General features: G+C 31.9%; 1 protein-coding gene across 7 annotated transcripts in view; it reads right to left on the bottom strand.

Annotated features, from left to right (window-relative positions):
* Positions 1–26,845, bottom strand: part of Adgrl3 (adhesion G protein-coupled receptor L3) — a 759,373-nt gene that overhangs the window by 394,035 nt on the left and 338,493 nt on the right. For all 7 annotated transcript variants that reach the window (XM_071614317.1, XM_027947334.2, XM_071614313.1 and 4 more), the window contains one exon: positions 13,948–14,161. In XM_071614317.1, the coding sequence (XP_071470418.1) occupies positions 13,948–14,161 (214 nt within the window). The remainder of the gene's footprint in view (positions 1–13,947; positions 14,162–26,845) is intronic.

Genomic DNA, 26,845 nt, shown 5'->3' with positions numbered 1-26,845 from the left:
GCCAAAACAAAACAGCTTGCTGCTTTTTATGCCTTTAGTTTGAAATCAACAATTTTAAATTACGATTTATAACTCATTCCTACCTCTACACTATGAGTAGATCTATTTGGACATGCCCATGTTTACAAAGAATGTGAAATCATTAATGAGACTGTTTGCTCTTGTGTTTATTTTGATGGACTTAAGGTGAGTTGCCAGATGCTTTCAAGAAGGACTACCAAATTATCTATTTCGTACTGTTGTGGACACACATTTGCATTGACATTTCTTTGACAATATCAATTTCTCAGAAGAAAAAATTGAAAATCTTATATATACCATGCAAATACATAAGAAGTAAAAAAAGTGTATTTTTTGAAGATTGAAATTCTGTTAAAATTACTCCATATTTTCTGTGAAAATAAAAATCACTGTTAGATAAATTTGAAGGATTCCAAGAAATGAGAATAATTTACTTTTGATTTCTGTTTTGATTCAAGGTAGTTTCTTCTTATAATCATTTTTTCTATTTTTTTGTAGATTAATGGATTTCATGTATTTATAATGTACTTATTATTTACCTTTTATTCAATGAACTAGAAAATAATTTTGAAATAGTTGATTAGTGCTAAAAACAGTGTTCTGGGACTTTTTTGTTGTTCTTGTTTTTTACTGTTAAAAACCTCACACACTATATGGTATCTAAAAATGCCTCATTCAATATATGTGTGAACAGGCAAGAGATGTTAGAACTCTGTAAGTATTACAGCTAATACTTTTATACTGGAAAGTATGGAATTGTCTTAAGTGTGTTTTATAGTGCAATCTAAATAAATGAAAAGAATGTATCATTTGAGTTTTTATTAGGACTTTTATTTTGGCCAAGTTATATGATAGAAATTTAAACATTATAAAAATTTCAAAATGCAAAGCACTAATTATTTCATTCCAAGAAACAATGTGGTGGCGTTTCTCTTTTTTCCTTTCATGGACATTATAAAAATACCACCAATTAAAAAAAATTAACTTGTGGTTAGTACTAAGCTTGCTCCATGTTCTTTCAACCAATTCCTTTAATGACACTGACCTCAGCAACCTGGAGGGAAGTGCAGGCATTTACATGAAGGAAAAGTCCAAGTCACAGGTCAGAAGCACCAGTATAAGCTCACAGGAGGGAATTTATACTGCCTTAGGCTTTAGTGTTATTCTCCAAACTAATGATGATAAGAGAGGGAAAGTTCACAAAGGCCTCAGATGCAAAATTTGTGACAAAACTAAAATGTGAATTCAAACTTAATTAGTGCCAAGTGTCTCTTTTGTGCAATATTTCCCATCAGATCATAGGACAGCCACTGCTTGAATGCTTCAAGATTAATACTAAGGAATTAGTTAATTTGTTTGTTTGTCTGTTTGTTTATTCAAAATTGAAGAAGCACCTGACACCATTTCTAATGACAAAGGTTTAATCTTCCTTGATTCCTGTTTCTGTTTGTTTGTTTGTTTTGTTTTGTTTTGTTTTTGTGCATGAGGTGGTGCTGTTGCAGAGATGCCAGGGATTCTGAGTTTCAAAGTCACTGTGATCTGGTGAATGGTCCCATTAAACTGAATTCCAGAAGCCAACAAAACAAAGCAAAATCTAAGGGGAATGGTAGTTGGTAAGTTTAGTTTTTCAAAAGGCTGCTGTTCCTTGTTTAATTTTTCTTTTTGAATTCCAAGAGTATTTTATTCCTAAACTTTCCATTGTATCTGGAAGAGCTTACTTTAATAATTGTGGTTCCAATCTGATAGAAGAGGGTGTTCATAAATAATGATGAATTCTAATTCCATTTACACTGTGGTCTTTTTGCCTAAGAAAGACTAGCTGTATAAAAAACTTACAGCAATATACATTTGGAAAGAGCTCTAAAGCTTTCTAAACTCTTAGCTTAGATTGTCCAAGAGGCATTTCCTTAAAAGAGTAGCTCTCATCATTTTCACTAATAGCAAATTTCATATTTAAATCCTTACCTTGGACTTTGATAATTTCTATCTCACAATTTAGCCTTAAATTTAAAAATAGAGCTCACCACAACACTTCCTGATTATTTCATGTAGATGAAAAGTATTGGAATGATGACAATACCTATAATCCCTCCTAAAATTCTATCTCTGCTAATTACTAAAGAAGGCAGTGTGTGAGTGACTGTTCCTTATGTGGTCTATCAAGATGTTTTCAGCAATATTGGTAGACTGAAATGGCATGGAACAAATTCCCCAAGGCTAAAACCTCCTTCTCTAAAAACCGACAAAGATTTGTTTAAAATATTTTACTTCAACAGTACAGAGAAAATCTACAAAACTGATTATTTAATGTCAAGCCTAAGGAACAATTTGGGGAGATATAACAAGCCATATTTCTTATCAAAACAGTGACATTTTCATAGCTTAAAATTAAATCTGTTTTAAGTAAGTATATGAGGTCCTACATGAGAAACTTTGAAGTAACATTATTATTCCTAGTTATATTTGTAATATATTATACAGTATATCACTTGACACCATTTCTAATGACAAAAAGTAATCCATTTTGTAATTATTCCACATGGAACACTATATTGCCTTTGCCTTTGAAGTAGAAATATATAGTTGCCCCCCCCCAGTTGCCCCCCCCCCCCACTTTCTGTCAAGAATGTACAGATTTTTTTTTTTTAACCTGGAGTAGTCACTTTTTCCTCATTTTCTATTGTGGGTTTCACCTAAGTATAGAAACATTCTTAGCTCCAGAGGTATGTCCTAAGTGGTTCAAGGTGAGGCTTCTCAAAATGGTTACTACAGACATCCTGGGCTTGATAACTTTTATGTCCTCGGGTGTTGTCATGGTAGGATTTTTTGAAGCTTGGCCTCTTCACACTAGACGTAATTATCACCCTTCTAGTTGTAACAATCAAAGGTACTTTCAAAAATTGCAAAATGTCCCATTGAAGGCAAAATCACCTCCTGATAAGGACCACTGGTTTAAGGCCATCTAGGCATCCCATCTTCTGACAAAGTGATTACTACAGAGATTTGCTGACAAGCTGATCCACTGAGGATAAACAGTTCTGTTGGAAATACATGGATAAAGGTATTTTTTATTTAGCTGATCAGGTCACTCAATTGCTCTAGACAAGAAGAGACAGCCTAGGTTACTGGGGGTTGGAGGATACTATTCTTTGGAAATATAAGGAAGCAACCAACCTCAGAATTAGCAGACAATGAGATAAGAAAGTCACTTTAGAATTGATCTAATAATTCATATGGCCTATTTTCCCAAGGATTATGCAGTTAACAAAGCAATATACTCCCATTTATTTTTTTACTTACTTATTTTGAATTAGTTGAATTTTATGATCTAACAGCGTATATTGTCCATTATACTGAGGAAAGAATACTAAACAATTTATATTTCAAAACTTAAATCACGGTAAGACAAAAAGCTGATGGAAATCCCTAGGTAAAATAATTTCTAGGATTTGAAAATTATATTGTTTTTACACATCTGCTAAGAAAGATACAAATTTGCTTTTATATCTACATGCATTGCTAAACAATTTTCCAAGAATAATTCTTTTGTTTCCATAGATGAATGGCTATAATGGAACAATGGCAAACTAGTTCGTACTATCATGAACTATAATACAGAAAATTAATTTTGAAATATTTATATATCTTAACATATAAGTAAGTGTTATAATATCATTTAGGTTCTGAAAAGTGCAGGAAGAATGAAAATTTGTTTCTAATTATGATTATTAATATCAAATATATGCAAGTCTTATTCCCCAAATTAGGGTTGAAGTGTACTACTATTTTGAAATTAACAGTTTGAGTTCATAGATACAGTACTCATTTATATTTTTCAAAATGCATTTAATATTCATAAATTGATGAGGGCAAGAAATATCTTGCATTTTTGTGATTAATAGAAATAATATTATGTTCTATAGGCTTCAAAAATGATAGAATGGTAGAACAAAATTAAAGAGTACAGTTTTGTCAGTACTTATTAAAGTAGATAAGCAAGGCAAAAGGTTTGCTTTGTACAATTTGAAGAGAAACATAAAGTATCATTCTTGGAAATGCACTGATATATTTGGACACACTTGATGAAAGATAACTAAAAATTAGAAATCACAGACATAGTTTTAAAGTAAGAAAGTGGTAGTTTTGCTACATAGAAACATAAAGCAAGGAATGCACTATGAAACTGAGATTATATATACTATCAACATTGGTTCAGAGGTCCTAGAACTAAAAGAAGTGAAAGCCCCCCAAAAAGGCTTTCTGGGTTTCAAAGTTAAACCTCATTTGTTTTAAGAATTTCCCCAGACCCTGAACTCACCACCCAAAAGGCTTAAAATAAAATAATTTTATTTGCAGATAAAATAAAACACTTTTTTAGAATACAAAGCCTATAGATATATTGCTAAACTTATCACAGACAGAGATCATTTCTGGAGCAGGAGGTCTTTAAAATCTTCTGTTCTGACCTATATAAGAAAACCAACACTATTAAATGACATATTATTCAACAATAGACAATTATGTAAAAACATTAATCTTTTGTCATCATAGCAACCACTTTAGCACAGTGATGCTATATAGTTGGAGAAAAACACAGATATTCTTCTTCTGTAGAAAGAACCCTGAAGGCAAGTACATTACCTCCAAAGTGCTCAAAGAGGCAATGTGTACCAGGACAAGTGGCTTGGACCTCAAACCTAAACCTGTTGTGAAAATTTCAAAACACATTCTCTGAATGCACAAAATGAAAAATAAATATCTAAGCATTAGATAATGGAGGTACCTTCCTAAAATTAATATATTTTTTGAGCTCCAAGAGATAACTTTTTTCAGAAAACATTCATATAGCTCTTGAAAATCCCATTTTCAAATTGTTCCTCCTTTAGTTGGAAAAATGTTTCAATAAAGTTTTTTTTTTAACTTACCAATAAATAGATGGTATACTTTTGTTTTATAATAAAAATTAGCGGCCATTCTGATTTCTAACTAACATAGTTAAGATATATACTTCTGTAGTTAAACTTGGAATAAAGATAGAGCATCATCATTACCCTTGGGTTAATCATTTTAACTGTCTAAGCATCAATTACAGCATTTGTAAAGTAAAACAATTATGACTACCTCTATTATTCTGATAAGATAAAAATTCTTTTAAAACTAAGTAGATAAAATATGTTCATCTACTTCTTAATAAATAAAAAGCTTTCTGTGATCCTGAATCATTAGATAACATTATTTTTTCATAAAATTAATCTGCATCCAAGAACATATATCATAAATACTCTGTATACCTATGTCTCTGAAGTTATGTTCTTTAAAAAAGAAGCTGCAGCAATAGCAGCAGCTATGTTCTCACTTATTTATATGCATATAAATGTGTGTGTGTTCGCATATATGCCAACATTACTGGCATACTATTTTCAGCTGCCATTCTAAGAATAGTTTGAGATCACATTACAGACAGCAAAACGAAATGTTCTTCAATTCTTTCTCAAAAACAATCATGGTATAACAGACTAAAAGAATCTAAGAGACAGGATTGATGTTGCCATTTTCTTTTGTTATTTGCGCTAATGAATTAATATGCATATTACTATGCATAATATATATGTATGACAACACCCCATGAGAATATGCTTTTAAATGCACTAATGTATAACATCTTAATATTATGCTACATACTTCAAAAATTACATGAAAGCAGAAATGTTTCTTAGTTGAAAGGAGGCTCATATTCCTCCCCAATAATCATGTGGGTTTGGGCTGCTAATGTTAATTTATGCTTTTCCACTCTTATGACATTCATTGAAAAATCACACTACATACAATGTTTTTTGTTTTAGTTATAACTAATTTATCTTTGGTCATCATAGCAACCACTTTATTTAATGTCATAGCAGGAGAATGCAAGTGGAGGAACAGCTGAGTGTAAAGTCATTTGAAGGACTCTCCATTTTCCTCAGAACCTAACATGAAAAGTAATTTAGAATCTGATCTCCTCAGGCAAGGATGATCTACTTGAATTCATTGGAAAGGTGAAAGGCCTTTTATTATGACAAATTTTTCAGAGACTAATTTGTGCAAAGGAGTGCATGTATGTGACCTTAATTTCTAAAGTACCCACAGAAAAATAATTCTTGCTACAATCGTGCAGCATGTTTTAACCCATAAATTTAGTCATAAGTATTTTTAATACTACATCATAATACAAAGATAAATATTTGTGATTTGGAGAAAGAAGGCAAGAAACAAGTATCTTCTAAAAGCCAGAAATGTGTCGATATATCAGAAATACAAATTCAACATATGTCAGATAATGGCAGAAACTCCCAAGAATGTAGCAGGTACCCAGGGTTTGGGGCCTAAAGGCCTATAATTTTAAAATTAATAATTTTATTACCAAGAAACAAATAGAAACCTCAATATTATCAAATCAACAATTAATATTAGAATAGCATCTTTAATAACATGTTTGTATTGGTAAAAGAATATCATAAATCTTTCTTACAATACTGATACGCAGTAAATGAATTCAAACATCCAGGAGTACATTAATATATAATAGTAAAATATACAGAGTTGTTTAGATGATCAGTGCTAAAAGCTTAGGATCAAAAATGCTGCTAAATAATTCAAAGACATCAATAATATTAGGCAAAAAGGTTCTCTTCAGTACAATTGCCGGCTATTCACCTTTGAACCAACAGCTATCAGTCTCTATTTATAAAATAACTATCTCTTCTTGTTGTCCTTTTATTACTTTTGAAATATATTTCCTTCTTTTGTACTGCAATATTCCTGTAGACTTGTATCCTTCGTCAAGCATTACTTCCTCAATACACTAACTAACAAATCCAAGAAACAGCTCTAAAGGTTTATTTTCAGAAATTGGTAGTATTAATAATTTGGCCAATTGAAATTTTTGGATAGACCACACATCTATTGAACTAAAACACAAATACATTTTATATTTATATATTGAAATAAGCACATATGCATAGAACATGTTTTGCTTTACTATTTGCTAATCTTAATTACACAGGAGTATGATTCTCTTAAATTCCTACTACACAAATGATAAATATTTAACTTAACAGACACCATTCACAATTTATGCTTTTTTTACATATTAGCAAATATTAGGGTAATTTTTTCTCCAATACATTGGGAAATAGCATTGCTCTTAAACTAATCACATTAATATAACTTGGGAATATTTAAATAATATATTATATATAATAATAATAATAATATTATATGTAATGAATTATTAAACATACTTTTTTAGTAATATTCTTAATAATGAAGAACAATGAATCGATTCAAAGTTGTGGATGGTAGAGAGATACACTGACCAAGGAGACAAATTTAATAGGTTTCCAGCACACTCTGAGCTCTGATAGGGCAAAATAACAGAAACAGAATACCAAACAAGAACAAACTTAACTGAATAATAAATTTAATACAGTGTGATACACCTAAGATGCACTTTCATTTTTATAATTTATTAGCATAAGTTTTAATGATGAAGAATTGTTCCATCTAAAATCTCTTTATATGAAACATTAGTAATTACACAGATCTTGGTTACTTATATTCAAGTTTTATGAAGAAAGTCAGTATGATCATCTTATTTACAAGCAGTTGAAACTAGTTATAAAACATAATTTCTAACTCATGAACCCTCTCTGTTCCTAAGTTTGCACACTAAATTACATCTGTTTTCTTAATTTTTATGTGCCATACAATTAAATTACTGCTCATTATCACCAGTAAATTTATTTTTACTGAAATGTTCATGTAGATAATTATGTCCACATCAAATGCCAATTGTTAAAACAGTAAGAAAATCTTATTTCATCAGTTATTATTTAAAGTAAAAGATTAATCACAAAAGTTCTTGTGTGTTTTTTGTTCACCTTCTGGAATTCTAATGCAAAAAAATAAATGCACATAATTTAAGAAGCTTCCTGACATGTTCCCACCATCATATGTGAAAAATATGATCCACTTCTAATAGTGTGCACATGCGTATTTTTTCAGTGTTAGTGACTGGTTCATATTTACTTCTTGATTTAGTCACTTTTATTGAAACAGTACACATTTCAGACAGGGTTTATAAGGTAACATATTTTAATAGCATGGATTTTTGAGCTTGCTACCAGGGTTAAAAGTACAGATTTACCATGTATTATGTAACTTTAGGATGCTAAAAACTCTCTGCTTTAGTTCTCTCATTCCTATGGAAAAAATAACAATGTAACCATTTCATAGGAGTGAGGGAAGAATAAAATGAGTTGAATTCATACAAACTCAAAATTGTCATTAAATACTGATTACATATAGTTATAGCTGGAAATATTTGGTAATAAAATTAGCTCTATTCTATCAATGCCTATGTTTCTAAGAAGTATTACATTATACAAAACACTTATTAATTAGTTAAAACAAAAATAGTTCTGAGGCCACTTTCAAATTCACAATAATAAAAAATACTTCTATCAAAAAATTCAATAACAAAAATGTGTGTATGATGGTATTTAAATATAATAAAATCTGAATATTTATTTGGGTTTTTTTATAAGAGTAAGTAAATATCTTTTCTTACCATCAAGGTCATAATCAGAAGCAAAGTTTTTTTCGGCATTTTAAAACTTTGTTAGTTGGACATCATTGCCACAATAAGTAAAGAGTCAGTCGAAATAATAATTTCAAGAAAATTTCTTAAACACTATACAACTCCATCTCCTCATCAATGAATTTTATACAATAATATTTGTCTGTGTGGATTATATACTTTAATATAAACAATAAACATTAGGCCTAAAAAATGAAAGGAGTCAGAATTCTTTGATATCCAATCCTCCCCATACCCCCAAGCTATCTTTAAAATTATTTTAATTAGAGAGAAACTCAGGCAAAAGGCCAGCTATTTACTTACCAAGTCTGCTAAATCTCACTATAACTTCTTTTTCACCAAAGTCCAATGCGATCCAATTAATATGTAATGGATTTCATGTTCATAATATGCTTAGATTTGTTTCATTTGGATAAATTAACCTGTATGTGTCAGTTTTTGTTTGTTTGTTTTTTTTACTACACAACAAAATACCTGTAGTAGCCTATTTATTAAAAAAATAGATTTGTTTAGCCAGCAAGGGCCCTTTCAGCTCTATCATCTCTTTGTGGATGGCAAAGGTGGGAACACATGCAGAAATAAATAATCAGATTTCAATTTCAAAAAACACAGGAAGACGGTAAGCTGAAGGATGAAGCTTGAGCTTTCTTTTGGTAGAAGTTCACCAGGGTTTGAACTCAGGGGCACTCAACCACAGAGCCACATCCTCCTCAGCCCTATTTTGTATTTTGTTTAGAGACAGGATCTCACCAAATTGCATAGTGCCTCACTTTTTGCCCAGGCTGGCTTTGAACTTGTGATCCTCCTGCCTCAGAGCCTCTGGGATTATGGGCATGCACAAACAGACCAGGCTCAAGCTTGGGCTTTGATAACCACCTTTGGAGAGCATCCTTATCCTCTTCAGTGGACAAGGCCTCAAAGACCTAAAGACCTTGCATCTATACTGCCACAGTGGGGACCAAGCTTTCAATTTACAGACCCTTGAGGGATAAACCAAATTAAAATCACATTATATTCTCAAGGAATTAATTTAGTGTTTACATCTTTTATCCTCTAACATTGAGAAACTTCTTTTTCTTTCTTGTTGATTTCTTGTAAATATTTTCTGCATCTCAAGTTTCTAGAGACTGACTGGAGGGTATAAAATTATCTAAAAAGCTGAAGGTAGAAAAACAATAACTGAGCATTTACTATAAATGAATAAACATTAATTTCATGTTTTCAAAATCAAATATGAAATATGACTAACTTCAAGGTGAATCTATCAAAGTAGTTCTTTTTAGTTTTATTTTGTTGAATTTATTTGGTAATACACTTATTAATGGCTATATGGACTCAGAAGACAAATTCTTACCATGAGGATTTTACAATGTGTTATAATCTTTAAGAGAAATACAACACATAATGCAATGGATCTGTCAAAGAGCAAAGGAGAATACTTGAATGGAAAAACTCATGCAGATGTTGCAGAACACTTAGTTCTGCCACAAAACTACTATGGGCACTACTTCTACTATTGTTTGAAGAGTACCTATTTTTATCAGGAATAAATACAATAGAAACCGAAATCTTTTGTAAGCAAGTTGTAAAATCCCCTGCAGTGCTACTGATACAAATTGAAATACAACTTTTCAAAAGGGTAAGAAACAAATCTCTCTCTTTCATTGCCTATTCCTGATGTGACTACAATATGTGAAATATAATATTACTAAAATACTGATAAAACCAAAACAAAACTATTAGTTCTATCATCCACATAGAAAAACAATAGAAAATAAATTCTACTTTATAAATTTATATCTCTACTTAAAAATTAAAAATAAAAATAAAGGAAGAATTTTATAAACGTCTAAATTCATGATCTTTGATTCTAAGAGAATTTAAAAGGTAAGGGACATATTTATGTCTATTCCTCTTGAAATATTTCTGCCAATATTTCTTTTATAGTGTCCCTACTAAAAAAAACTGACAAAATTTAACTTGATTTCAAATATTCATGTTTTTGGCTTAAAAATTATGTATTGTGGATAAACACACTGAAATTAGAATGGTCATTGCATGTGGATGGGAAAGAGATGACAATTAAAATAAGTGGCCTTGAAAATTTTATTGCAATGATGGAAATATTCTGAAACTGATTTAAAAATGGTTCTATCACTTGGTAAATGTATTAGAAAATTACTGTGTTCTCAAAAATGAGTAAAATATATGATATATAAAAATGTTTCAGTAAGGTTGTACACAGATGAATGAATTGAGTGAGAGAAGCCAGACACAAAAACATATGCTATATGAAACCACTCAATTAAAATAAAAATGGGCAGAATTAATTTAGGTTGTACAAAATTAGAACCTGGCAATCTTGGGGTAGGGGTATGACTCATCAGAGCACTTCTGAGAGCCCATTAATGTTCTGTCTTCATCTGGTTGCTAGTTACATGATGAAGCTTATTTGTGAAAATTCACTGAGGTGTACACATATGATACCTGATAGTGTTATGTATATATGTCTTAATACAAACTTATATATAGACACATAACACACAAGTCTGTGTACAAATGTTTTATCAATTTGAAACATATAATCAATTATATGTAAGTTAAATGGGCCATGTATTTTACATGTGTCATAAAAAATATGAGAAGGTCACCATATAGAATATTCAAATTTCCTATATTTAGACATTACTTAAGTTTAATTTATAATACAGATACCAATGGAAGATTTTTTTGTTTGAACAAGGAAATTCATCAAACTAGTGTATTATCCAGCAATACCAAGTTTTCTGACCTAAAGAGAGGGTTTTGAGGGGAAAAGGGTCTTGAGCCCAACCTGTAGCAAATTTGGAAGAGAATTTCGGGAGATTAAGTGGTAGTATATTCACAGAAGACATCAGTGAACCTGTGGAGCTGTGTCAGGAAAACATAGGTCAAAGGATACAGGAAAGAAACTGTTCCCTTGTGTTCCTCATTAGTGTTTCCTAACTTACTTATGTAGGATCATTTGTTCTCTTCTTGTTCTACTAATGCTGTGTCCTTCAAGGACCAACTCTAATATTTCCTGTCCAACAAAATATTCCCTAATATAATATTGCTGAAAGAAATTCTTCCTCTGATTGCCTCAATAATATAAATGAGATCAAAATAAATTGTTCTGAAAATGATACAACTGGTTGCTTTTAATCCATCAAAGAGTAGTAGTAGGCAGAAACCATGTGTGCCTTATTTATCTATCAAACCCAAGTAAAGTGTCATAATGAACTGCATGCCGGGCACTTTCTGGTGTCAGCTGAGTTAATAATCGAAATACTTCCATGAATAGGCTGAACATAATATGAAACCTAAGATGAATTCCAAATGTAAAGTTTCTAAAGTTATTGAGTTTCATATTACCCGCTAAGTCAGTTTCACATTTAGGTTATAAAAATATATGTAATATTTTTTAAAATTATCTCAGAAATATATTAAAGTAAAACATAAAAAAATAAACAGAAACCGTCAGCAGAATCAAGAAGGCTTTTTATAGATATGAAAATGAATAAGAGAGCATAGTTTTTCATTTATACATTGAAAGATGGTTTTAGGTAACTCTAACAGAAGATCTGTTTTGTAGAAGCCTACAATCTTTAAACAAAGGCTAACTGGTTGATAATGTAGGTTTCATTATGTTTCAATGTAATAAGGAGAGTGTTTATGCTGAGGATTGAATCCAGGTCCTTGTGCATGCTAAGCACATGCTCTACTACTACTAAGTTACACTTGAAGCCCCACAATAATGCAATCTTAAATTCAGTGGTGACATGGTTCATCTTGAACAGATATCAGATTGGATAGTTCTATTGCAGGCAAGTATTGGCATCCAGTGCTATAACCTATTAATCCCAATTCCAAATTTTTCATTCGTAGTTTACATATTAGTATACAGTCTAAGTACAGTCTAAGTACATTTTCAAGGTATATTAAAACATCTGCATTACCTGTCACTATCTAATGTATGAGACTAAAGTTATAAAATATTTTTATCAAGATTATATCAGAGTATATTAATATTAATCACTTTTTGTATTTAGTTATAATCCTTCATGCTTAAATATATGTAGATCCTGATAGTCTCTTTCTAGAATTTTAAATTAAAATAATCACATTAATCAAAAATATTGTTTAGAAAATTTGCTTTCTATGGTTTCAATTTTAAAGCATTAATCTAATTAAACTGTCCAAACTACTATTATTATGGCTTAAATGTATCATAGTAATAATTAACATTATCTAACATGCTGTGGTTGACATAAATATTTAAAACTAAGTTCATTATAAAGCAACTTAGGTAACTTTGGCCATTCCACAATGTGGAGCCAATTTCTTTTTCCCAAGAGTCAAAAACACATATTTTGAAAAAGTGAAAATGTAGAACATGAATAGATCAAGTGCAAGCAAGGAACTTGCTTTGATGTAGAATTAAACAGTTTTTTAGTTAGCTACTAACTCTAACTTTAAAAACACTGGGAGGGCTTACTCAAGGGATTTACTGAGGGTATTGAAAGTATTTTTACTCTCCAGATTCATCATTTCACGTATGTATCCTGTACAGTTCAGCAGGTCCAGAGGATCCACCAAAACTGAGTCTGTCTTCTCTCCCCACCCCCCAATAATTACAAGATTAAGATTAAGGACTTATTTTGGATGTCCTTAACAGTATCAGCAAAACAACACAATTTCCGTGAGAATCTTATAGAGATCAAATAGCTAATGAAGTTAAAATTCTGCTACATTTAAATGAAAACCTAATCACAGAAATGTAGAACCTCCTCCTTAAACCCCACCCCAAGGGATTCTACAGATTTCTATATTTGATTATCTGATTAAAACAAATAAAAACAATTTACTTAGGGTGAAAAATCATTCATCAATAATTTTTATATATTCACTGATTACAAAAATGACATATTAATTTAATTTTTATTCCTCTTTTTTACATGATTAGAAAATTATTATTAACAAAGAATATTTCTGCACTCTTTGGAGAAAATTGTGGTTGAAATTGTAAAAAAATATCTTTCATCACTGGTATAATAACCAAGTTGTAGAGAACTCTGTCAAAATAATAACATGCAGATTAGACCAAGAAACTTAATGAACAAGGTAATAAATTTTAATTAGATACTGTCTCAGATTATCATGAAACATACAACACTGCTGATGTCCTTAACCATGTTTCATAGTCACACTGGTGCCCCTTAAAGGTTTATGTTACACGAGCCAAGAACAGAATATTAAAGATACCATACCTTTGAGACATAATCTTATAGGCATCTGGCAGATAACATCGGATATTCTCCATCTGAGCAGGGTCGGAGTCACAGATTTTGTCGTCAGTCCTCCCATAGTTGGCACTTTCGATCATGATGACGTCTGTTCCTGGACAGCGGAGCTCGATGGGGTAGCTCTCACAGGAGAGCTCTCTGCGGACCACCGCCATTGGGATTGGGGCTCTGCTGAAAGCTATAGTGGAGGAGGAGGAAAGCACAAGGTTAGTAGTGAAGGGCGCCATGCACCTGTCTGCCTGCCCAGGGCTTGGGGTCAACTAACACAAGGAACACCACAGTGAGGATTCATAATTTTAGTAAAAATAGAATATTTCCCCTTTCATTAACTGTAAAGGATTTTGAAAAATCTTACAATTATTTCTTAAAAATTTATCGCATTTTTTTAATAAGTGAGAAAAAAGGCATTCTGAATTTCCTACTAAAACTTTGCTTGTGTGCGAAGTGGACTATGTAGAAATATTAATATAGTTTGAAGAGTAAGATATTCAGATAAAATTAAGAGGTCTTTATTTTCTTTTTCTCTTTCTCTCTTATGGTGTTCCTTTCTTTAAAAAAAAATCAACCCAAAATTGCACTGCTGCTGACTTTAAAAATACATATTTAAGTACTCTGTATCAATTTTTTAAAGTTCCATTGTTTGAGGCTGGGGTTGTGGCTTACGTACTGAACACCTGCCTAGCATGTGTGAGGCACTGGGTTTGATTCTTAGCACCATATATAAAATAAAATAAAGGATCATTTATAATTAAAACATGTTTTTTTATAAAAAATTCCATTGCTTGATAATTCACATAATTGATAAATTTTATGAATAAATTTATAAATAATACATGCTCTTCCATTAAGAACGTAGAAATTTTTTTTGAGAAAAGTTATGTTTTCCTATATCTCCCTCTCCACACTCTTTCTCCATCTGTCAAGAGGAAATCAGTTGTGGTGAGGATAAAATTAATTGTCCAAACAAAAACTGACATTGTATGTTTCTTCCCACCTCTTTTGATATTGTGTATTACTCAGGTAAATTTAGACATTATAAACATATTATTTGATTATTATTTGTAATGTGTTATTTTATTTGTAAGGCTAATTATATATGGTGGAATATTTTCACTTCTGGATGATATTTTCTTCATTTTAATGGTACCTTAGAATATCTACATATTAGCCTATCCTATACTTATCAGCATTTATGAAGAACTCAGTATTTTGTTTCTTAATATTATAAATAAGTATAAATGTATCTATGTATCTTAGCTGAAATATTTTCGAAAAAATATAATAATCTAAGTTTATTTGTGGCATATTTCTGAAAAAAAATCAATGTGTCAGAGTAAAACACATTTCAAATTTGGAAATTATCAACTAATCTGAAAAAAATAAAAATAAAAATGTCTACTTTCACCAGTAATAGTTTTCATTTCATATTAAACATTATCAATGCCTTTAAATTTTGTCTTTTTGATAAAGAACAAAAGTGTAATATCTGTTTTAAACTTACAGCTTTATTGTACAACAGAGTATATTTTCATGTTTTTTAACCTTTATTTTTCTTTCATCTGAATTGCTTACTTACATTTAAGATTTGCTTTGCAAAACTTCTTTGTATAACAAGGAAGCTAAACATCTGTCCTCTCCATTTGTGGCAACTTCTTTTTTTTTTTTTTTTCCTAGTTTGTTGCTTCATTTTAGAATGTTTTTTTTTTTTAATTTTTATTGTTGGTTGTTCAAAACATTACATAGTTCTTGATATATCATATTTCACACTTTGATTCAAGTGGGTTATGAACTCCCATTTTTACCCCGTATACAGATTGCAGAATCACATCAGTTACACATCCATTGATTTACATATTGCCATACTAGTGTCTGTTGTATTCTGCTGCCTTTCCTATCTAGAATGTTTAATAAACATATATAGTTAATTTTTAGAAAGAAAATTTCTATCTTTTCATGTCAGTTGAAGACTCCCATTCTAAGACTGAACAATGCCATCACATTAATGGAAGAAAACAAAATATTTAAATGTTGTAAAAATTCAAGAAGACTTCTTTCAAAGCATATAACTGAAATTAAGTGAAGAATTTACCAACTGTCAAAAGTTGACCTCCATATAAGAGAATCAATTATGGAGAAACATATGTGATAGATTAAATTTGCATTGATAGTTGTAAATTAACTCAGTAATGCACACATACATAAAATATGCATTTAAAGAAATATATGCAAGTTTTCATGTGTTGTTCTTTTTTGTTTGTTTTGTTTTTTACTAAGCATGAGATGCAAAAGAAGAACAAGAGAAGAAAAAGAAGAGAGGCAAAAAAGGGAGGGATGAGAAAGATATTTTATAACTATAAATGTTTTCATTTGAAACAGAAAATATTGATTTGTTTCGTGATATATATTCAAATCATTCTCAATTTTAAAATAATATTTAGAAAAAACAAATCAATATTTTTCATTCAAAAATTAGAGATTAAAATCTTTTTTAATACGAAGATTCTGTTTTCATAGATGAAGACATTTTCATTTAAAGTTCTTACATAGTGGAATCTTTGAATAATAAAAATATTTCAGTTAAGGAATCCAGTTTCCATGATTTATATAGTTCAAACAGAGTCATAGAGGTGTTTTTGTTTCCCCTTCAAAGTCCTTAAAATCACAGTTTTCAGATGCTTTATACTGTGTTCTGTACATTTGTTGAAGAAGATTATTTCTTAACTTTGATATAACTATTTAAATAAAATCACTTTGAAATAGCTTCCAAACATTGCATTCATCTGGACTTATTATGTTGATTTAACCAGTCAATTAAATTAAAAACACAAGCTAATTGAACAAAGAAACAACATATAAGTAAATCACACTGTCAAAGCATTTGTTTGACTAAGTGGACAATTCGGATGATTAAACTCATCAGTCAATTTTGTCAAAACACTGACATAGCTTTAATCTGGGTCTTCACTGTCAAAAATATCATTTAGAACCAGACACTAGGCAGATGCAAAGTCAACTAAAATGTGGAGATCCAAATTTCCCATGTATTTTTTTATGTAAGAGCGATACAAATGTTATGTATATGGCAATTTTTACAAAGATCAGAGTTAATGTGTCAAAACTTTCTTCCATTTAACATGTAATTGCATTTGTTTCAGTTACCCAGTGACAAACTATAGTCTGCAGATGATGGATGCTTTGTTTCAAGGAATGTATTACAGGAAACTACTTTCTAACATTATCTAATTAGCTATTTAAATTACCTTTAATTAGTTTTCTGAATATTTTCATCAGCAACCCAAGTCCAAAGGGTGGGGGGAAGGTTTAAGTTAAAAATAAGGTTTTCTATCATTCAGTTGTCATGCTACCAACGGAAAGGTTTTGTTTACACAAGAAATGGCCAAGATTGAATATGCCAACAATCCAAATGTGGTGTGGCAAATCAGTCTCTTGTTCTCCATATTATATCCTTTATTATTTTATTTTCAAATAGTCTGTTGCATGTTGTGTCAGGGTAGCACTTATTAGGCATTGTGAAGTAGATCGTGGCAAATTAATTTGGGGCCAAGAAGGCATAAACATACCTTCTTGAGCTCCTTCCTACATTTAGCCATGAGGTAAATTGGTTATAACAAGAAACACAACGCCTTCTGTTAGACATGTAATAGGTAATTGCTGAATAAGTTGGAAAAGTGTTAGATATGAAATATGGCAATGATCTGGTAGGGTGCTTTGCATTACACTACTCCCTGACCATGAACCTGATTAGGAGCATGTGAACTAACTAAACATCTCTGCTGAATATGGTCAGAACCTGTGGAACTCCCCAAACTCCATATCAATCATATTCCTAACAAAATGTGCTTCTGACAAGGGAGTAACTGTGAGGAAACTAAGTAAAAAGAAATATTAAATAATATGAGAAATAGCTCCCTGCTCTTGCTCACTAGTTTTGTCAGAAATCACTCCCATTATTTCCCCCTTTTTGAACCTTCAATCATTCTGTTGTTAAAACCTCTTCTTTTCCTGGATCCCCCTCCTTGGGTTCTCTCTCCTGCCCCATGATGTCTGACTCTATATGCTGTAAGTCCCTGAAGAACTTTTGCAGGTGGGGAATCAGGGAGGTAAAACCTGGTGTCCAAACAAAAGTCAGATGGTTTTTCCTGGACCCCAAAGACAGGGTACAGAAATTTTCCAGGATAATTCTAGCACACTAGAGAGGGCCTTACAAAGGAGGGATTTCTATATAAAATATAGGCTTATAGGAAAGATATTATCAATAAGAATAAGTAAAAGATCAAAGACAAAGGGAAAATTAATTGGTTGAAGGTAAAGCACAAGTAATTCAGTTTTATACACATTGAACTTTAGGTGTCACAATAGTACCTGGATATGTGCAAAAATCACTTGGATTCATGAGTCTAGAACTCAGCAGGAGTACTCGGGTTAAAGTCATAGGAACATGTAAGGAGTTCAAGTAGTAAAACATAAAGTAACAGAAGAAGAATAAACAAAGAAGTTAGAATATCAGTGGTCACTGAAGGCTGGGAGGAACATGCTACATCATCACTAGAGAAATATAACCAAAACAAAGATTTGAGTGTACTATCACCAAGTTGAGGATAAGTAAGTTAGTTATGGGACAGATGAAGGAAACACTTTATTCTCTTAAATATACTCAGTGATTCAGTCAAAAAGTAACAGCTGCAGACTAAACTACATATAGCAGAACTAAAATCTTCATCCTGTCCTATTTGTTTGTTGTGCTTATAAAAATATCAACAAAACAGCCTACATTTATATTTATTTTCCAATTCCTGCACTTCACACTTTACTCCAAATCCTGTGTATTTGAAAAACAATAATTCTGTTAGAGAATTTAAAAAAGAATGGAGATGAAATGCAAATTAGGCTATTTGTAGCAGTAAAGATGAGAGAAGAGTCACTTTACATGGGTAGTGAGAGAGAACATATTTAATCTATATTTAGGATCAAGAAATTACATGATTTGATAATTGAATGGGAGGGGCAAAATATCATGTGACAAGGATGGCTACCAGGTTTCTGGCATCAACAAATATTTAGCTTGTACTTCAATAAACAAAAAGTAAAAACAAAAAGAAAAGCAAAACACCTGATAGGAACTTGAAAATACAGGTCTATGACTGTATAAGAGAGATCTATATGAATTTTCAGAGTTCTAGAGTAGCATTTAAAATCTAATAGATCAGATAACCTAGGAAATTAATGGGGGTTTTTTTAAATTAAAGAGGAATATGTGACGGTTTTAGTCTATTTATAATTCTTTCACACTTCCATTCTTATTCCCTCTTCTCTTGACTCTGAACATGGGCTGTACTCAGGGACTCACTTCTGATGGACACAGTATGGTAGAAATGAGAGTGCAGTTTCTCAGGGCAGTTCATTAAAATGACATGGTGGGTTCAGCCTCTCTTTTGGATCACTTAACATTGTGCAAAGCTGGCCATCACATCTTTTTTTTTTTTAAAGAATTTTTTTAATATTTATTTTTTTTTAGTATTTGGCGGACACAACATCTTTGTTTGTATGTGGTGCTGAGGACCGAACCCGGGCCGCACGCATGCCAGGCGAGCGCGCTACCGCTTGAGCCACATCCCCAGCCCCTGGCCATCACATCTTGAGAGCACTCAAGCAGGCCCATGCGGGGGTTCGGGGGCAAGAAACAGAGGTATCCTGCTGACAGGCTGCAGGAACTTGCAGTACAAATGAGGGAGGTATCTTGGAGGATGCTCCTCAGCCACCAGAAAAGCTGCCTTTGGGTAACTGCAAATGCATGAGAGACCTGGAACCATAATGAACTAATTGAACTACCCCTGGATTCCTAAACTACAGAAGTGCATAAGACAATAAATATTTATTGCTTTATTGGGCTATACAACATAACCCAGAAACTAACCTGAAGAGATTTAAAAAGTAGATTCGAAGCTGTAGAACAGATACTGAAGAATTATTAAATTTGAAAGAAAGATGTCATGAATGACCCATGCTGCTAGTACAACATTATCATCCATTTGTTTAAACAACATTTGGAGTACTGGGATAATATATACAGAAGCAGTACTGAATTATGAATAGGTGTGGGCAAATGGCCTTTCTTCCCTACATCCCAGGGATTATGAAAAGAAAGAAAAGTCTCTTTTGAAAACTAAACAATGACAATGAAATAGACTGGATTTCCAAAGAAACATTTAATTTCAACTATTAGTAAGTTAAGGGTAATGATTTTAAAGAAGTTTCTTAATCATAGATGGGGACACTTTTATATCTGAAACTGGACATGTTTGCACTCTATTGGCAATGACTTTAGGAAAACCTTCATTATTAAAATTCTGCCATAAAGCAAATATTACCAATTGACTTTCAGCAGAGCCTTTGACATAATTTTCTTAAGTACGTGTATTTTCTCTGTGCCATTTTACATGCCAACACATTCATTTCAGTTTTAAAAAATGTGCTCTAAAAATCTAGTCCAAATACTTGGCAATGAAAATAGCATTGAAAACCCAATGAAATATCAACCCATCATCCACTTTCTTAAAAAGTACATCTGCTACCAGTAGGCTTTTAATACACTGAATTCTAACAAGGGTATTTTAAAAAAGAAGACACATAATTTAAATGATATTTCAGTTTGTAATTCAGTGTAACACAGCAACAATTAAAACTGACAACTTGAAAGAGTAACCAAAGGCAATTATGTGCTGAGGTCAAAAAGGAAAGCATGAAATTTAGGTGGTTTAATATAAAAACATTCTAATGAGTGGAGCATCATAAAATAATTAATGTTCAGCTATTTTTTGACTTATGGAGCACAACATAAGGGTAACATTAATCTCATTTCTTGACACTACATATACACAAAACTGTGACCTCCCACAAAGACTGCTAAAAATGTGGCAAATATTTCAATAAATGAATTCATAACTAGTTGCCATAACTTTTCAACATTTAATAAAATTATATTTCACATTGTCATCCAATTATATTCATGAGGAAAAAATTTCAAAACTGTGTCAAATTTCACATATTATAATTTTCCCAGTCTTTTAAATGTCAGAAACTTCAAACTGGCTTTTCAACATGTTCTTAAAAATAAGCATTACAAATTCATAATAAACAAGAATCTAGTAAAAAGCAATTCAAAAGACACTGTTAAAAAGGTATGCTGATTTATTTCCTAATACATACTTAGCATCTACAAATGTGGCTGCTGAAAGTTACTAAACATAGTATGTGGGTGTTGTCTAAAGTCCCCCTCAGTGTCAGTTATTATTTCAGGCTTGGGCGGTCCTGTACTGGATGGAGTTCCAAGGGTCTGCCAAAAAAGCTCAGTATCTGTTGAAATCAAGGAAATGTCAGAAATTCATCTGAGTGTGGTAGAGTCTCAAAAGAGAGGAGATAGTATTCCTGATTATTAAAATCTAAAAGTTATAGGATAACAACAAGACCAGATGAGACAAAGTTCAAAACAGAGGTGAGGAGCTGGGCAGGTGTCCTGCAAGGAAGGTACTGAGGCTCTCCCTGGTTCTGTGGGACTCAAGAAGCTTGTGGTTGGAAAAAGAATGCACATATGACTATGCAGGATTAAGACATCATGAACAGGATAAAAGTAGTTGAAGAATTTCAAGGAAATGAAATAATCAACATGTATTAGGGCTTTGAAATAAGATTTCTTGAATGAAGCTAACTTTCATTGGCCCATAAAGACAAATCAACATGTATGGATATAGGACATGTTCCAACCAGAAGGTTGGAGTAAAGACAACAGTCAAATCGAGATGCTCTTAAAATCAGATTAAGAATATAGTCTAAATTTTATTTATGATTTGGTATTTACAACATTATAATAAGAATATTAATAATATCAGTCTTAAAAATCATTTCCTATTTGATTCTTTAAAAATACTAGAATGAAAAATAAGAGAGTCTGGGAAATGAGGAAGATATTGGTAGAGGTGACGTAAGGTGAGGTGACAATGATAATTGCTATTAAGGTTTGGATGTGAGGTGTCCACCAAAAGCTCTTGTGTGAGACAATGCAAGAAGGTTCAGAGGAGAAACAATTGAATTGTGAGAGTCTTAACCCAATCAGTGAACTAATGCATGATAAGATTAACTAAGTGGTAACTGGAGATAGGCAGGGTGTGACAGGAGAAAGTGGTTAATTAGGGACATGGCTATGGGGTATATATTTTGAATCTGGAGAGTGAAGTCTCTCTCTGTTTCTTGATCACCATGAAGTGAACTGCTTCCCTCTGCCACACACTCCGCCATGATATTCAGCCTCATCTCATGCCAGGAGAAATGGAGCCAGCCGTCAATGGACAAAGACCTTGGAAACCATGAGCACTCAGATAAACTTTTCATCCTCTGTAATTATGCTGGTTGGGTCCTTTAGTCACAGCAGTGAACAAAGCTGACTAAAACAATTGCTAACATTTATTAAGTGGTCTTCATGTGCTGGTGATTTAAAAGCATCACTTATTTCAAATACACAACAATGAAAGTTGGACGATATTATCATCCCCATTTCTCACACTAGGAAATGCTTCCTTAGAGGAAGGTGGCGAGGATGGAAGTGTGATGGTTAGGCATGGAGTAAAGGTGCCATGATGCCCCTCCAGTGCCACAGACAGAAACAGTGGAAGGGGACTTATTTCATAAAATGCATTAGGCCACACAAAGACATCATGTGAATGATCAGTGTTTTAAACAGGTTATGGACTTTGATTCCTTTAGTAAAGTCAAGTTTAACTGCTGAATATGAAATGTAAATTAACCATTCCATTTACTATGTCTGGCAGGGGCTTCTGAAAACAGAGTACTAATACAACTTTCAGAATTACAATAATTTTTCCTAACACTTTGATATTATATTATAAAACTAATTTGAAGCTTTTCTTTGTGTAAAAATATACAGCAGCAGCTGGATGCAGTGGCTTGGGTCTATCATTGCAGCTACTCTGGAGGCTGAGATAGGGGGATCACAAACTGGCCTCAGAAATTTTTTTAGTTGCCTCTTTCAAAATACAATTTAAAAAGGCTATGGTTATAGATCAGACACAGTAGGCTCCTGGGTTCACTCTCCAATAAAACATAAAAATAAAGAAAATAAGCAAATGCTTACATTTTTAAAAATAAAATAATATCTACTTCAGTAAGATAAAAAGCACTGCTTTTAATTTTAAAATGTAACATTTATTCTCAACTGAAGTCATTAAATAACATCTAAATATATAATTATCTTTTCAGCAGACCAACAAATTTAGAGTTGATCTTATTCTTATGTTGGAATCAATAAAATCTGTAATCACGAATATTTAACAAAAAAAAAGACATATAGGAAATGTACTGAAGGATAAACATAATTGTAAATAAATAGTGGTCACAGATAAAATTAAACAAATTTTTAGTTCTGCAGGAAAGGAATTAAGATAGAAAATGCTCTACTGCACTGCACATGCTATTCAGAAAATCACAAGTAGCATCTATTCACATTCTTCCCCTCCATCCTTTTCTTCTTTTCCCTCCCTCCCTCTTTTTCTTCCTTAACTAGTGTGGACACATGCACATACACTCTATCCATTGGATAAAGAGTTTTCACTGGCTAGTTGTATCCTTCATGAAGGTAATGATAAGGCCTTTCTTTATAATTCAGCAACACACACATCAGCAATAGAGACCTTATCCTAACCTCTTTGGTGATTCTTTCAACATTGAAAAACACATACAATGGGGTTTATAAATCCTTTATCCATAGTTTTACCATGGCTTTATTGTGGAGATCAGGCCCCTTTAATCAGTCAATCAGTGCTGAACTCTTCCTGTCAGTATGACCCACAGTAAGCCCAGCCACAAAGACCTTGACCAAATCTGTATTACATTTTCACACACTGTTTTCTAATTGAAGTTTCCTGTGGCCTGTTTATGGGAGCTACACATTGACATCCATTCTACTAGAACATATCTGTTAGGAAGAAGATTTTAAATGTACTATGTTACTTGTGAAATCAAGTACTTATTCATTATTTTATCCCCAGTGAAACTTATTTGTCAATATTTTCAAATAAATACCATCAAGTAGTTCACCAGGCATTTCATAGTTCACGCAAAGACTGGCTTTAAGGACAGTAAATCTCCATTTACTAAAATTGGTAAATGAGTAATATATTAACCAACCAAATCGTTCAAACTATGAAAACCCAAATCTTTCCATTTCTAGAAATATGGGACAAGAAGACTAGCCAGATAGCTTTTTGTTAATAGTGATGACAATTCTCTCTAAAGCAGGGAAAGAAAGAAAAATCAGAATGGGAGAAGGGAGAACTCTTTTAAAACTCAACCATCAATTCCAACAAAAATGAAATAATAACTTAAAAGAATTGTAAAACAACAAAACCCCACAAAACACAGTGGCTGATTCTGGACACTAGTGAAGAGCTTTTCAGTGAAAATAAAATATGATTGGCTATTTCAGAAAGGAACTCTTGTCTTTCCAAAGCTTTGCAGCAAAGCTGTCAGAATGATTCTGAATGAATAGATATTTTTATTCTAACAGCAGTAAAAACAACAAAAATCTTCTGAAAAGCACAGAAACAGCTCCCATTTTCTAAAGTCTTATGAATTGACTATTAAAAACCACATTAAAAATCATAGAAAACAAATGATAAAAGCTATATCAGGGATTATTTGTATATGTGGGATAAAGCTATGAATTGATACCCAGCATTTGTTCAGCTCAAAAACAAAATATGCCATTGAATAAAAGGCAAATTTCCCATCTATACAAAAAATAGCAAAAACTCTTTATGTAATACATTTTCAGGGCCAAAGAGTAAGTTTTTGTAAAAAATTTACATAAATTTCCATGGACTAGGCATGTAGTTCAGTGCTAAAGCACCGCCTTATCCTGCATGAGGCCTGGGGTTCAATCTCCAACACCAAAACAAAAACAAAAACAAAAAAAGTTTCAAATATGCCCTCCAATATTTCCTCAATTCATTAAATAAATAACTGAATATAAAATGAATTATGAAAGAAAGTTTTAAAGCAGTGGCTAAGAAATACAAATTCAAACATTTCTGAACGACCAGTATCAACCCTTTACCTCAGTGATTAATTTATTCAGTCAACAAATAAAAACTGAATACTAGTTAAGTGGCAGACAGGGTTTGAAGTTGTGGATATTTCATGGGGAATATCAGCACCTTGTGGAATTACAATATGGATGCAACAGAGAATAAAGATTAAAAATACATTCGTATAAAAATTAACTAAAACCTTTTGTGAGAATTATGAAACATAATCAAAATATGAGACTGTGAGAAAAAATATCACAGTTTCACCAACAGTTAACTTAAACTCCATATCTGCTTCAGGTTTACCCAAGAAAGTAGGAATGTTCAAAATGATTTTAAACAAGATATTTAGACAATTACTAAAAAACAATTTGAAAACCTCATAAAGCTTCTTTTCTCTGTTACCCAATATGAAATATCTCTCTAAGCCTTGCTAAAACTTGTGGCATAGGAAGCTGGGAACACATAGTTATAAACCAAGCATTTACTTGAATCAATAAGTTGTTGATGGGGAGAGCAAAAGGATGATTAAATTCACAATGGCTTTCTGTGATGCATTCCAAAAAAGGACAAAGGGGGGATAAACAGCATTCCTTCTCACACTTCAATCCTAATAGATCATGTTACAAGAATATGCAAACAGATCTGTTAAAAAAAATCAACTCACATCTGTAGAGAACAGTGTCAGATCTTTGATTTAAGTGTGGTGCAAAATGTGAGAAATATTCCTAAGAAAGCAGCTGTTAAAAGATACCTTGCCTTTTAATAATAATATAATGGAGCTTCTAAGAATAACAGTAATATTATAATAAGATACTGAGATATTCTAATACAATTTTTCAGATCTTTACTAGTAAAAGAGTTTATGTGAGCAAAGACATCTTGAACTTTTAATCAAGTCTCCAAATCATAATTTCAGGAGTACAGAGTGAAATGAAAGTTGTTTTAAATGAATGATACATATTAATGTCTAGAAATGAATCCCAAATCTTGGAGATAGATTCATCATTAGAAATTCATTAGTTCAAAATTATTTCCTGTTGATGGATCTTCCTTCCAAACCACATTGAATTCATTAAATTTAACTTTACTTATATCCCTCTGATCATCTATTTCCACATTTACTAACCATATGTATTTCAAGGATCCTCATCTGATGTTGATTATTGTTGATATATTTCCCTATACTTTAAATAGGATTCAGTTCTTATTACTTGAATGGAAATTTTTTTTAAAAAAATTACTTGTTCAATGAATTGAAACAATAAGCTCAGAAAGCATTTTGCCAACATTTTATTATTTAAAAATGAATATTTCATTTTAGTTATTGAATTCTCTAGGAACAAACTGATAAGCATTTATGAGTAATGATTCCTTTTACTTATGCTAACTATTAAAATATTTAATGTCAAAAGTCATATATACATACACACATGTACACAGAGATGCACACATGGCAGTTTTATGATAAAATGTCCTTTTAATAGTTATTTTTGTGATATTGCTGATGGTTTACTTTAGGTAGATGACACCACACTTTCTTGATTTGACTTGAAACATGCTTAGTGGCTGAGTAGGTATAAATGCACTAGTAGTAAACAGGATGAGTGACAGAGTTCACTTAGTTTGTTGAAGAAAAATATTTTATTTTATTTATTTATCATTATTTTTGTGGGGGGGATGCTAAGGATTCCAACTAAGGGTGTCCCACATGCTACGCTGGTGCACTACCATTAAGCTACATC

The sequence above is a fragment of the Marmota flaviventris genome, chromosome 7 (genome assembly GCF_047511675.1).
Source record: "Marmota flaviventris isolate mMarFla1 chromosome 7, mMarFla1.hap1, whole genome shotgun sequence".
Lineage (NCBI taxonomy): Eukaryota > Metazoa > Chordata > Mammalia > Rodentia > Sciuridae > Marmota > Marmota flaviventris.
The sequence above is the reverse complement of the archived record's forward strand: the minus strand, read 5'-3'. Positions and strand labels throughout refer to the sequence as shown.